We start from the raw sequence: 14999 nt of genomic DNA, 5'->3' as shown, positions 1-14999 counted from the left end.
AAATAGATTAGACAAACAATGTTCCTGTATTACTTTGATTTCGATAAGTCTTGCAACTAAATGGCAATATATGAGCCAATTTCAAAGTCAAAAAAAAAGGCCATAACTAGAAAATGCTTTTGTAAAAAAGCGCATGTCTCCCCCAATGCAAAGTCCTATAGGCAAGAAGTCAATAGGGGTCAGGAGCGAAAGTCAAAGAGACACTGATGGTTGGCTGCAATAGGGATCATCTACTTGGCATGTCCAGTCATCCCGCTAAATTTCAACACTCTTGGCCTAGTGGTTCTCAAGTCACTGTTCAGGCTCCTGTGACCTTGACCTTTAATCAAGTGACCTCAAAATAAATAGGGGTCATCTACTCTGCATGTCCAATCATCGTATTAAGTTTCAACATTGTAGGTCAAGTGGTTCTCAAGTTATTTCCAAAAAAAGATATTACATGAACAGGCCACTGTGACCTTGACCTTTAATAGACTGACCCCAAAATCACTAGGGGTCATCTACTCTGCATGTTCTATCATCCTATGAAGTTTCAACATTCTGGGTCGAGTGGTTCTCAAGTTATTCATCGGAACTGGTTATCAATGTTCAGGCCCCTGTGACCTTGACCTTTAATGGAGTGACCCCAAAAACAATAGGGGTCATTTATTCTGCATGAACAATCATCCTATGAAGTTTCAACATTCTGGGTCGAGAGGTTCTCAAGTTACTGATTGGAAATGGTTTTCCATGTTCAGGCCCCTGTGGCCTTGACCTTTAACAGAGTGACCCTAAAATCGTTAGGGGTCATCTACTCTGCATGACCAATCATCCTATGAAGTTTCAACATTCTGGGTCAAGTGGTTCTCTAGTTATTGATCGGAAATGGTTTTCCATGTTCAGGCCCCTGTGATCTTGACCTTTGATAGAGTGACCTCAAAATCGATAGGGGTCATCTACTCTTCATGACCAATCATCCTATGAAGTTTCGAGATTCTGGGTCAAGTGGTTCTCTAGTTATTGATCGGAAATGGTTTTCAATGTTCAGGCCCCTGTGACCTTGACCTTTGACAGAGTGACCCCAAAATCAATAGGGGTCATCTACTCTTCATGACCAATCATCCTATGAAGTTTCAACATTCTGGGTCAAGTGGTTCCCTAGTTATTGATCGGAAATGGTTTTCAATGTTCAGGCCCCTGTGACCTTGACCTTTGACGGAGTGACCCCAAAAACTATAGGGGTCGTCTACTCCAGCAGCCCTACAACCCTAGTTTGAAGGTTCTAGGTCAAATGGTTCTCCAGTTATTGCTCGGAAATGAAGTGTGACGTACGGACGAACGGACAGGGCAAAAACAATATGTCTCCTGGGGGAGACATAATTTAGTCAAAATAGTTATGTACTCTTGCCTACAGATGGAAATCATAATGATAAACAAGTGTTCAAAGTTTAAAAGCCATATGTCAAATAGTTTTGACAAAACATGGACTTGTATGAAAACAGAACCAATTTCAAAGTCCAAAATGGGCCATAATTCAGCCAAAATAGATGACAGTGTTATGTTCTCTTTCCTACAGATAGAGACTATTATACTAAACAAGTGATAAAAGTTTCAAAGCCATATGTCAAACACTTTACAAAAAATATGAACTGGTACGAAAAACTTAACCAAGATTTCTAAGTCAAAAGGGGCCATAATTCAGCCAAAATTCTTGATGGAGTTATGTACTCTTGCCTATAACTGGACATGGTGATGGTAAACAGGTGTTGAAAGTTTCAAAGCTTTATCTCAAAAGACTTTGTCAAAATATGAACTGGTAAGAAATATTAACCCAGATTTCTAAGTCAAAAAGGGCCATAATTCAGCCAAAATCCTTGATGGAGTTATGTGCTCTTGTGATGGTAAACAAGTGTTGAAAGTTTCAAAGCTTTATCTCAAAAGACTTTGAATAAATATGAAGTGGTACGAAAAACTTAACCAAGATTTCTAAGTCGAAAGGGGCCATAATTCAGCCAAAATCCCTAATGGAGTTATGTACTCTTGCCTACAACTGGCCATGGTGATGGTAAACAAGTGTTGAAAGTTTCAAAGCTTTATCTCAAAAGACTTTGTCAAAATGTGGACTGGTACAAAAAACTTAACCAAGGTGTGACGCCGACGCCGTAGTGAGTAGGATAGCTCTACTTATTCTTCGAATAGACTTTGTCAAAATGTGGACTGGTACGAAAAACTTAACCAAGGTGTGACGCCGACGCCGTAGTGAGTAGGATAGCTCTACTTATTCTTCGAATAGTCGAGCTAAAAAATGTGAAAGTAGGTCACTAGGTCAATGTCAAGGTCAAAGTTTTTTCCGCTGCACCCAACTATGCATGTGGTCCAAATTTGAAGGCTGTAGCTATAGAAATGTGAAAGTAAGTCACTGGGTCAAAATCAAGGTCAACTCGTGTCAATGTTCATCTTGCCACTCAAAACTATGCATGCGGTCCAAATCTGAATGTTGTAGGTTATTGACAAGAAGATTTTTTGAAGTTTTTTCCTATGTAAGTCTATATAAACCATGTGACCCCCGGGGGGGGGGGCCATATTTGGCCCTAGGGGGATAATTTGAACAAACTTGATAGAGAACCACGAGATGATACTACAAAACAAGTATCAAAACCCTAGGCTTTGTGGTTTGGACAAGATTTTCAAAGTTTTTCCCTATATAAGTCTATGTAAACGATGTGACCCTACGGGGATAATTCGAACAACCTTAGTAGAAAACTACTAAATGATGTCACATACAAAATATCAAAGCCCTAGGTCCTGTGGTTTTGGACAAGAGGTTTTCCAAAGTTTTTCCCTATATAAGTCTATACAAACCATGTGACCCCCAGGGCGGGGCCATATTTGACCCTAGGGGGATAATTTGAACAATCTTAGTAGAAGACCACTAGATGATGTCACATGCAAAATATCAAAGCCCTCAGCCCTGTGGTTTTGGACAAGAGGTTTTTCAAAGTTTTTCTCTATGTAAGTCTATATAAACCATGTGACTGTGGGGCGGGGCCATATTTGACCCCAGGGATATAATTTGAATCATCTTGGTAGAGGACCACTAGATGATGCTTCATACCAAATATCAAAGCCCTAGGCCCTTTGGTTTTGGACAAGAAGATTTTCAAAAATTTTCCCCCGATATAAATCTATATAAATTATAAAAATAAACAAGGCAGTCTGAAAGACAGCTAAATCCCCCGCAACTGCTATGGATAGTGAAAGGGTAAACCTTTGATTTTAGCTGTGACCTTGACCTTGAACTGACATGGCTGACTCATGAATTCTGCACAACATCTTGATGAGGTGATCATTTGACCAAAGTTTCATGAAAATCCTTCAAGGGGTTAAGGAGATACAGAGCTGAAACCTTTGACCTTCAGTTGTGACCTTGACCTTGAGTTGACATGGCTGACTCATGAGTTCTTGATGAGGTGATCATTTGACCCAAGTTTGATGAAAATCCTTCAAGGGGTTAAGGAGATACAGAGTGGACACCAAATGGAAGGCTCAAACCTTCGACCCTTAGTTGTGACCTTGACCTTGAGCTGGCATGGTTGACTCATAATTTCTGCAAATCGTTCTGATAAGGTAATCATTTGACCAAAGTTTTATAAAATTCCTTCAAGGGGTTTAGGAGATATAGAGCGGACACAAAATGGAAGGCTCAAACCTTTGACCTTCAGTTGTGACCTTGACCTTGAGCCGACATGGCTGACTCATAAGTTCTGCACATTGCTTTGATGAGGTGATCATTTGACCCAAGTTTTATAAAATTCCTTCAAGGGGTTTAAGAGATACAGAGCGGACACGAAATGGAAGGCTCAAACCTTTGACCCTAAGTTGTGACCTTGACCTTGAGCCGGCATGGCTGACTCATGGGTTCTGCACATCGTCTTGATGAGGTGATCATTTGACCCAAGTTTTATAAAATTCCTTCAAGGGGTTTAGGAGATATAGAGCGGACACAAAATGGCAGGCTCAAACCTTTGACCTTGAGTTGTGACCATGACCTTGAACTGACAAGGTCGACTCATGGGTTCTGCACATCGTCTTGATGAGGTGATCATTTGACCCAAGTTTCATGAAAATCCTTCAAGGGGTTTAGGAGATATGGACCAGACACAATTTTGTTACGGACGGAAGGACAAACGCAGACCATTCCTATAATCCCTCCGCCACGACGGGGGATTAACAAAGGGCCATAACTTACTCAAAAATTGTTGAACCAGTCTGATTTTCAGGGGGACACAACATCCCCCCAGTAGTTTCTGAGGAGATGCAATAACGAGAAATTGTTAATGGACAGACGGATGGACGACGGACGCAGAGTGATTTGAATAGCCAACCATCTGATGATGGTGGGCTAAAAATCAAAGCCCTAGGCTTTCTGGTTTGGACAAAAAGATTTTCAAAGTTTTTCCCTATATAAGTCTATATAAACCACGTGACTCCCGGGGCGGGGCCATATTTGACCCCAGGGAAATAATTTGAAAGATCTTGGTACAGGACCACTAGATGCTACATACCAAATATCAAAGCCCTAGGTCCTGTGGTTTTGGACAAGAAGATTTTCAAAGTTTTTCCCTATTATAAATCTATGTAAATTAAAACAAGAGCACCACCTTGCCGGTGCTGATGCTCATCATTCTGATTTTTTTTTGTATAATAGAAATATTGTCCTACCCATGATTTCCTAAGTCTAAAAAGGGCCATCATTCTTGCAAAAAGCAGGATAGAGTTATGTTTCTTGATGTACAGTGTCCACTTATGATGGTGAAAAACTGTTGCAAGTTTTAAAGCAATAGCTTTGATAGTTTATGAGAGAAGTTGACTTAAACATAATATTCAACCAAGAAAATGATTTTCTAAGTCCAAAAGGGGCAATAATTATTGCAAAAAGCAGGATGGAGTTATGTTGCTTGCTGTACAGCGTCAGCTTATGATGGTGAACAAGTGTTGCAAGTTTCAAAGTAATAGCTTTGATAGTTTAAGAGAAAAAGTTGACCTAAACATAAAACTTAACCAAGAAATCTGATATTTTCTAAGTCAAAAGCAGGATGGAGTTATGTATCTTGCTGTACAGGGTCAGCTTATGATGGTGAACAAGTGTTGCAAGTTTCAAAGCAATAGCTTTGATAATTTAAGAGAAAAAGTTGACCTAAACATAAAATTTAACCAAGAAATCTGATATTTTCTAAGTCCAAAGGGGCAATAATTATTGCAAAAAGCAGGATGGAGTTATGTTGCTTGCTGTACAGGGTCAGCTTATGATGGTGAACAAGTGTTGTAAGTTTCAAAGCAATAGCTATGATAGTTTAAGAGAAAAAGTTGACCTAAACATAAAACTTAACCAAGAAATCTGATATTTTCTAAGTCCAAAAGGGGCCATAAATCTTGCAAAAAGCAGGATGGAGTTATGTTTCTTGCTGTACAGGGTCAGCTTATGATGGTGAACAAGTATTCCAAGTTTCAAAGCAATAGCTTTGCTAGTTTAGGAGAAAAGCTGACCTAAACATAAAACTTAACCAGGCAACGCCGACGCCGACAACTGCTCAAGTGATGACAATAACTCATCATTTTTTTCTTCAAAAAAATCAGATGAGCTAAAAATAAACAAACGGCCATAACTCACTCAAAAATTGTTGAACCAGTCTGATTTTCAGGGGGACACAACTAGGGTACTAATACATCATTCTGACAAAGTTTGGTCAAAATCCCCCCTAGTAGTTTCCAAGGAGATGTGATAACGAGAAATTGTTAACAGACGGCAGGACGACGGACCACGAATGCAGAGTGATTTGAATAGCCCACCATCATCAGATGGTGGCCTAATTAAAGAGACAAGGAGAAAAACAAGAGGGCCATGAAGGCCCTGTATCGCTCACCTGACCTACTGACCTAAATATCATTAAGATTAACATTCTGTCCAAGTTTCATTAAGATATGGTCACATTCAAACTTGACCTCAAGATTAACATTCTGACTATGTTTCATGAAGATACAGTCATAAATGTGGCCTCTTGAGTGCTAACAAGCTTTTCCTTCGATTTGACCTAGTAACCTAGTTTTTGAACCCACCTGACCCAGATTCGAACTTGACCTATAGATAATCAAGATTAACATACAGACCAAGTTTCATTAAGATATGGTCATAAGCGTGGCCTCTACAGTGCAAACTAGCTTTCCCTTTGATTTGACCTGGTGACCTAGTTTTTGATCCTACATGACCCTGATTCAAACTGGACCTTGGGATCATTAGTATTAACATTCTGACCAAGTTTCATGAAGATACAGTCATAAATGTGGCCTCTAGAGTGTTAAAAAGCTTTTCCTTTGATTTGACCTAGTGACCTAGTTTATGTCCCCACCTTGCCACATTTAAACTTGACCTATAGATCATCAAGATTAACATTCTGACCAAGTTTCATGAAGATACAGTCATAAATCTGGCCTCTACAGTGTTAACAAGCTTTTCCTTCAATTTGACCTGGTGACCTAGTTTTTGATCCTGGTTGACCCAATATCAAACTCGTCCAAGATTTTATTGAGGGTAACATTCTGACCAAGTTTCCTTAAGATTGGGCCAAAATTGTGACCTCTAGCGTGTTAACAAGCTTTTTCTTCGATTTGACCTGGTGACCTAGTTTTTGACCTCAGATGACCCAATATCATTCTGGTCCAAGATTTTATTCAGGGTAACATTCTGACCAAGTTTCATTAAGTTTGGGCCAAAATTGTGACCTCTAGTGTGTTAACAGTCAAATTGTTGACGACAGACGACGGACACAGGGCTATCACAAAAGCTCGCTAAAACCCTTTAACCAAGGTGGGGACGCAGAGACGCTGACGCCAGGGTGAGTAAGATAGCTCTCCATATACTTCGTATAGTCAAGCTAAAAATTGGCAAGGGCAGACAAGACTGACATATATCCTTACTATCTTTTGAGCTTGGACGGAGAACATAAAAACCTTGAATAGTATCAGATTTTCAGGCAATGCATAGATACCTTATTATTGCACGGGATGGCGATGTCCACATATCTAAGAGGCGAGTCTGTATTGCAGAGAGCAATAACAGGAATGTTCACATACGAAGCCTCAGTCACTGGCTGGTGATCAGTCCTTGGGTCTGTGACAACTAAAAGGCGTGGTTCCCTAAATGCAGCCTAGAAAAAGACAATAAAATTTACTGTAAAATCAGAAATTTTAGCGAGGGACATTTTTTGGTGACATTCATGGTCATACTGTAGTTGTGAAAATAGAATACTCAAGCAATAATGTAACTGTTACAAAGTCCAATTTATTTCACAAATAAGAAATAAATGGCAAATATTCTACCTCAAAGTCCTATGTAATTCACAAGTATATGGTGAATATTCTACCTCAAAGTTCTATAAAAAAATACATGGTGAATATTCTAAATCAAAGACCTATATATTTCACAACTAGGAAATGCATATAGAATGTTCTAACTCTTAAGTCCTAAATATTTCACAAGTACGAAGTACATGGTGAATAGTCTACCTCTAAGTCCTATACCTCGAAGTCTTATATCACTCCTAAGTAAGAAGTACCTAAGTGTATATTCTACATAAAAGTCCTATAAAATTCACAAATAAGAAAAACATTTCAAAAAAGTCCTCAAGTCACCAGTCTGAAAATGGTAATTTGACCATCAATATATTCAATTTATAAAGTTTGAAGTCATTACCTTGCATGGTTATAAAAATACCCTCTAGATGGAATTATGATGGACACAGGGGTGTAAAAAATTTTTTCGCACCACTCGCCCTGCAGGACTAGTAGCCAGTAATATCTACTCGCCCTTAGTGAACAGCCACTCACCCTAATAATTAACACTTTTAATACTGTCACTTTTATGAAAGGAGTATTATGTACAATAGTATTATTTCCCGAAAAATATTTATTTTGGAAAGTGTCTAAAAATTTGGACACAATAATCATCGTCCATCCACCCATGTTGAAAGAGAGAGAAAAAAAACGTTAAAGATTATCGGTAATTATTCAGTTGATAAAACTAAGTAATTGACCTTGTTTTCATGATCAATTTACACCCCCTCAAAGAGCTAAAAGAAATGTGTCAGTATCTTGACATCTGAAGTGGACATCAAAGCGGTGTTTTTGCTCGAGATTGTCATGGCATTACGTCATGTTTTTTGCGCCATGTGACACATCACTGTCTGATCGTACCGCATCGGTTCTTAAAATTGCTGAGAAATAGAAATCAATAAAAAGTTTCTTCTTTAATTTGTTATCAAAAGCGAATGTGCATTATCCAGTCGGGTTACTTTCCTGTTCAGGAAGGAAAGTTGGGGATTCCCCTTTTCACTTTCCCGATCGGGAAATATTGATTGAAAAATTTCCCGATCGGGAAAGAAAATGCCCAGTTTTTATATACCTTGGTGTATGGGCCCCGGGCATCACAGAATACGTTCCAGGTACATATTTATTGCTTGAATCCATTCTTAAAATTCTACCGAGGGCAAATATTTACACAATATCGTCTTTGAGATATTCAAGCTCAAAGTAGAAGGATATTTAAGAAAACTTACCATTTTCAGCACTTTCCCGTTTTGAACATTTACTTTCCCGAACAGGAAAATGACAATTTCTATTATATGCTGACATATATGTATTTCTAGGTTTCACACAGTTTACTTTCAGTTTTATGCAAGAACTCGGTGTTGACAATAAACCTTTTCATCCTGCATTCATATATTACATGACATACCACCAAAAACTGGCGGATTAGATTTTCAGCATCGGCTTGAATTACTGAAAACAACCTTCTTTTTTTAGAATTTTTAATGAAACAATAATCACTTCATGGGAAATGATGTAACTAAGAAAATGAATAGTGACATCGATATTTTTTATTTCAACAAGAAAATTTAGCCTTTTTTTTTTTAATCACTTCACTGCATTGAAGTAGAAATAAACTAGAAATGTGTCCATGGGACACAGATGCCCCCACTACATGACATTAAAATGACAATTTTTTCCCAGGTCAGGGGCCATAACTCCTACAATACTGAATGAATCCGGACGCGAAACCCCAGGTGCACAACTGCACATGCTGACCAACATTCCTGTAAACTTTGGTGACTCTAGGTCAAATACCTTTGGAGCTACACATGACACAACATTAAAATGACCAATCTTTAACTAAGTCAGGGGCTATAACTCCTACAAGACTGAATGAATCCGGACGCGAAACCCCAGGTGCAAAACTGCACATGCTGACCAACATTCCTGTAAACTTTGGTGACTCTAGGTCAAATACTTTTGGAGCTACGTACGACACAACATTAAAATGACCAATTTTTTACTAAGTCAGGGGCCATAATTCCTACATGACTGGATGAATCCGGACGCGAAACCCCAGGTGCACAACTACACATGCTGACCAACATTTCTGTAAAGTTTTGTGACTCTAAGTCATATACTTTTGGAGCTAGGCGCGACACAACACTAAAATGACCAATTTTTACAAAGTCAGGGGCCATAACTTCTACATGACTGAATGAATCCGGACGCGAAACCCCAGGTGCACAACTACACATGCTGACCAACATTCCTGTAAAGTTTTGTGACTCTGTCAAATACTTTTGGAGCTGGGTGCGACACAACATTCTCGGGAGAATGGACGGACGGACAAGGGCAAATCTATATGCCCCCCCCCGCAAAGTGGGGGCATAAAAAATGACGCTGTCTTCCCACTTCTCAAATCAGATTGAGGGAAAAGTGACTTCTCCCAAAAACTGGACCTAGCGAGACCCCTGACCCATAATCATCAAACGTCACCGGATTATTATTCAGCATGAGAAATTGTGTACCTAGTGTCAGTTTGAATCTTACATGGCCAGACCAGAGTTATGGCCCTTGACAAATAGTAAAAAAAAAAAAAAAAAAAAAAAAAAAAAAACTAGAATGTGTCTGTAGGACACAGGGTGTGCCCCCCACTGGTATTTGTCACAAATAAGGGGCAATAATTCAAATGTTTGCAGTCTTAATGGTCTCAACAAACATTTTATGAAAAGGATTCATTATTCTAGGCCCTTTACTTTTTGAGCTATATGCATCACAAACAAAAAATCCACTATTTTGGCTATTTCAAGGGCCATAACTCTGTAATAAGAGCTAAGATTCTCAAGAAGAATGCCAAGTGTGCAAGGTCACATCACGTTAAAGACTCCAGCAAGGTTTCCTGAATTTACATCTAATACTTTTTGAGCTAGGCACATAATTAGGTGAAAAAGTGCATTTTTTTACTATTTCAGGGGCCATAACTTTAAAAATAGGGGGTGGAGCCAGCCCGAAAATTAGAGGTGTGCAAGTTATATCATGATAAAGACTCATGCAAGTTTTCAACCATTTATACTAAATACTTTTTGAGCTAGGTGCGTCACAAGGTGAAAATGTACATTTTTGACTATTTCAGGGGTCATAACTCTAAAAATAGGGGGCGGACCCAAACGAAAAAAAGGAGGTGCGCAAGTTCATATCATGATTAAGACTCATGCAAGGTTTCATGAATCTATATCAAATACTTTTTGAGCTAGGCATGTCACAAGGTAAAAATGTGCATTTTTGACTATTTCAGGGGCCGTAACTCTGAAAATAGGGGGCGGACCCAGATGAAAAATAGATGGTGCGCAAGTTCATATCATGATTAAGACTGTTCCAAGGTTTCATGAATCTATATCAAATACTTTTTGAGCTATGCGTGTCACAAGGTGAAAATGTGCAATTTTGACTATTTCAGGGGCCAAAACTCTGAAAATAGGGGGCGTCCCCAGATGAAAAATAGGAGGTGCGCACGTTCATATCATGATTAAGACTCATGCACGGTTTCATGAATCTATATCAAATACTTTTTGAGCTAGGCATGTCACAAGGTGAAAATGTGCATTTTTGACTATTTCAGGGGCCGTAACTCTGAAAATAGGGGGCGGACCCAAATGAAAAATAGGAGGTGCGCAAGTTCATATCATGATTAAGACTCATGCAAGGTTTCATGAATCTATATCAAATACTTCTTGAGCTAGGCGTGTCACAAGGTGAAAATGTGCAATTTTGACTATTTCAGGGGCCATAACTCTGAAAATAGGGGGCGGACCCAGATGAAAAATAGGAGGTGCGCAAGTTCATATCATGATTAAGACTGTTGCAAGGTTTCATGAATCTATATCAAATACTTTTTGAGCTAGGCATGTTACAAGGTGAAAATGTGCATTTTTGACTATTTCAGGGGCTGTAACTCTGAAAATAGGGGAGGACCCAAATGAAAAATAGGAGGTGCGCAAGTTCATATCATGGTTAAGACTCATGCAGTGTTTCATGAATCTATATTATATACTTTTTGAGCTAGGCGTGTCACAAGGTGAAAATGTGCATTTTTGACTATTTCAGGGGCCATAACTCTGAAAATAGGGGGCGGAGCCAGATGAAAAATAGGAGGTGCGCAAGTTCATATCATGATAAAGGCTCATGCAAGGTTTCATCAATTTATATGAAATACTTTTCGAGCTAGGCGTGTCACGAACTTCGGATGGACGGATGCACGGACAAGACCAAATCTAATCTATATGCCCCCACCACTCATTGGGGCACAAAAATGCATTAAAAGGGTCTACAACTTTTTGTTGCATGTATCTCAGAAAGCATTTTGGCCTAAGTTTTTTTTAAATATTACAGCGATATTATTCAGCATGTGAAACTGTGCATCTGTGTTTTTTTGGGGGGGAGGGGGGGGGGGCACAAAAATGCATAAAAAGGGTCTACAACTTTTTGTTGCATGTATCTCAGAAAGCATTTTGGCCTAAGTTTTTTTTAAATATTACAGCGATATTATTCAGCATGTGAAACTGTGCATCTGTGTTTTTGTTAGAGATTTCATTCAGCAAGATGAGAGTTGTGGCCTTGACTTAATACAAAATATACATAAAATAGCATAAAAGTTTGTGTCGAAATTATCTTAAATTTATTTTGACCAAAGTGTCATAAAACAGAATAGGAATATTATTCAGGCTGTGAAGTTGTGCTTCTGGGAATTTGTTTGGGATTTCTTCAGTCAGACCACAGTTATGACCCAGGTAAAAACATGCATTAAGGACATACAAGTTTGATTTGCATATATCTCAAAAAGTATTTGAATTACAGAAATCAAACTTTATGGGTGTTATACCATGTGAATTTATGCTGTTCCGTAGGATATCACTGAGCTAAACCAGAGTTATGGGCCATGACAAGAAAAATACACAGTGATTTAAAGTTTGTGTTGTGCATATCTTAAGAAACATTTCACTTCGAGACAAGGCCAGGAAGCGGGGCACTTGTATCTTACCAATAGTGTTATTTCTAGAGCTCAAAAAGGGCTGTGTGCTGCCTAAAAGGGACAGGGTGCTGTCAAAAAGGGGCAGAGTGCTGTTTTAAACAGGAAAGTTTCCGTAGCAGTAGTTACATTTCTATAACAAATGCAGTTATGTATTCATTACATTTATGATTATTGCATACTTACAACGTACATGTACAGCATAAAAGTGGTAAAAGATATATTCCCAAAACCAGTAACAGAGTTTACAAAGGGTTTCACATTACTTTATATTTTTGGTCAAACCATTCATTGAAGCCTTTTCCTTAAAAATGTCACCAAAGACGTCAACTTATTAATTTTAATATGATAGAGTTGAGTGCTTTAATATGTTATATGTTTAAGCTTGAAACCAAGATCATATTACAGCATAACAAAAAGGTCAGTTTCAGGTTACATTGTAAACTAATATTTATCAAAATTCATGTGATTAGGTCTTTCATCAATACTCCAAACAGAAAAGTAGAAAGTTTTATTCAATATATTGTTTTACCTCCCTTTAAGATTCTAACTGTAAACTTTTATGACAGTGCAGTATTAAAAGTAGCATTTTTAACCATTCAATTATGCATAACATTTATTCGGATAGCTGTTCTGTCTGTGGTTTGTTGTTTTTTTTACATAAAATTTAAAGCCTATTGGAACTTTAGAAGCATTGATCTCAACTGTGCTATCACAATTAAGTGTAAAATAAATTCTAATTTAGACCAAGTATTCTAGCAGTTTTCAAAGTAAAGACAATTAGGAAATATTTGTGAGTGTTTCTCGGGTTCTGATGTTTTTATCAGCTTTTCTAAAACAAGAGGGCCATGAAGGCCCTGTATCGCTCACCTGATCTATTGACCTAAAGATCATCAAGATTATCATTCTGACCAAGTTTCATTAAGATATGGTCATACATGTGGCCTCTGAAGTGTTAACTAGCTTTTTCTTTGATTTGACCCGGTGACCTAGTTTTTGACAGCACATGACCCAGATATGAACTATGCTCATCAAGATAAGCATTCTGACTAAGTTTCATGAAGATACAGTCATAAATGTGGCCTCTACAGTGTTAATAAGCTTTTCCTTTGATTTGACCTGGTGACCTAGTTTTTGATCCCAGATGACAAAATATCAAACTTGTCCAAGATTGTATTGAGGGTAACATTCTGACCAAGTTTCATTAGATTGGGCCAAAATTGTGACCTCTAGACTGTTAACAAGCTTTTCCTTTGATCTGACCTAGTTTTTGACCCCACCTGACCCAGATTTGAATGTGACCTTACAGATCATCAAGATTAACATTCTGACCAAGTTTCATTAAGATATGATCATAAATGTGGCCTCTACAGTGAAAACTAGCTTTTCCTTTGATTTGACCTGTTGACCTAGTTCTTAACCCTACATGACTCCAATTCAAATTTGACCTTGAGATCATCAAGATTAACATTCTGACCAAGTTTCATGAAGATACAGTCATAAATGTGAACTCTACAGTGTTAACAAGCTTTTCCTTTGATTTGACCTGGTGACCTAGTTTTTGACCCCAGATGATCCAATATCGAACTCGTCCAAGATTTTATTGAGGGTAACATTCTGACCAAGTTTCATTAAGATTGGGCCAAAATTGTGACCTCTTCAGCGTTAACAAGATTTTCCATTGATTTGGCCTGGTGACCTAGTTTTTGATCCCAGATGACCCAATATCGAACTCGTCCAAGATTTTATTGAGGGTAACAATCTGACCAAGTTTCATTAAGATTGGGCCAAAATTGTGACCTCTAAAGTGTTAACAAGCTTTTCCTTCGATCTGATCTGGTGACCTAGATTTTGACCCCAGATGACCCAATATCGAACTCATCCAAGATTTTATTGCGAGTAACATTCTGACCAAGTTTCATTAGGATTGGGCCAAAATTGTGACCTCTAGAGTGTTTACAGTCAAATTGTTGACGACAACGGACACAGGGCAATCACAAAAGCTCACGTTTGAGCACTTTGTGCTCAGGTGAGCTAAAAATATATAATAATTACTTGGTAATAAAGTGAAATATCTTTTTTATTTTTTGATAAAGGTTACATTTTTAGCTGGACTACTTGAAGTTTTAAAGTTTTATTGGAGGTTTTTCAGAAAGTACTTGGCCAAATACTTACAAACTCACATGTCTTTGGCATCATGAGGTTAAATAACTCTAGCTTTTATGGTGTTAAAATTTTATCCCTTTTTCACCTTTTGAATTTTGGGTTAAAGTATTTTAAAGAAATGACTTGGCCAGATGTTCATTCGCATCATGACCTTGTAACCTGTAGTCTCATGCTTTCACTTTTGTCAAAATAATGCTGCTCTTAAAGTTTTTATATGTCTTTAGCATCTTGAGTTGCAGGACTGGATCCAGAACTTTTTGACTGGGGGGGGGGGGGGAAGAGAGAGACCAGTCTTGAACGAAGACATCAACGCCAAGGCGCAAGGTTTTTGGAGGGGGCACCTATGCCCATGTTAGGTAGGGTTCAGGGGCAGATCAGGTTGACTCTCCCTGGAAATCTTTTAAATACATGCATAAAATTGTGGCCTCTGGTGCATTTTAGGTCAAAATTTTGAGGTATT

General features: G+C 38.3%; 1 protein-coding gene across 1 annotated transcript in view; it reads right to left on the bottom strand.

Annotated features, from left to right (window-relative positions):
- Positions 1-14999, bottom strand: part of LOC123563989 (40S ribosomal protein SA-like) — a 61684-nt gene that overhangs the window by 10838 nt on the left and 35847 nt on the right. The window contains 1 exon segment of the mRNA XM_053536642.1: positions 7026-7184. Within this exon segment, the coding sequence (XP_053392617.1) occupies positions 7026-7184 (159 nt within the window).

This window comes from Mercenaria mercenaria, chromosome 2 (assembly GCF_021730395.1).
Source record: "Mercenaria mercenaria strain notata chromosome 2, MADL_Memer_1, whole genome shotgun sequence".
In the NCBI taxonomy this organism is placed as follows: domain Eukaryota; kingdom Metazoa; phylum Mollusca; class Bivalvia; order Venerida; family Veneridae; genus Mercenaria; species Mercenaria mercenaria.
This window is presented reverse-complemented; position numbering and strand designations above follow the sequence as displayed.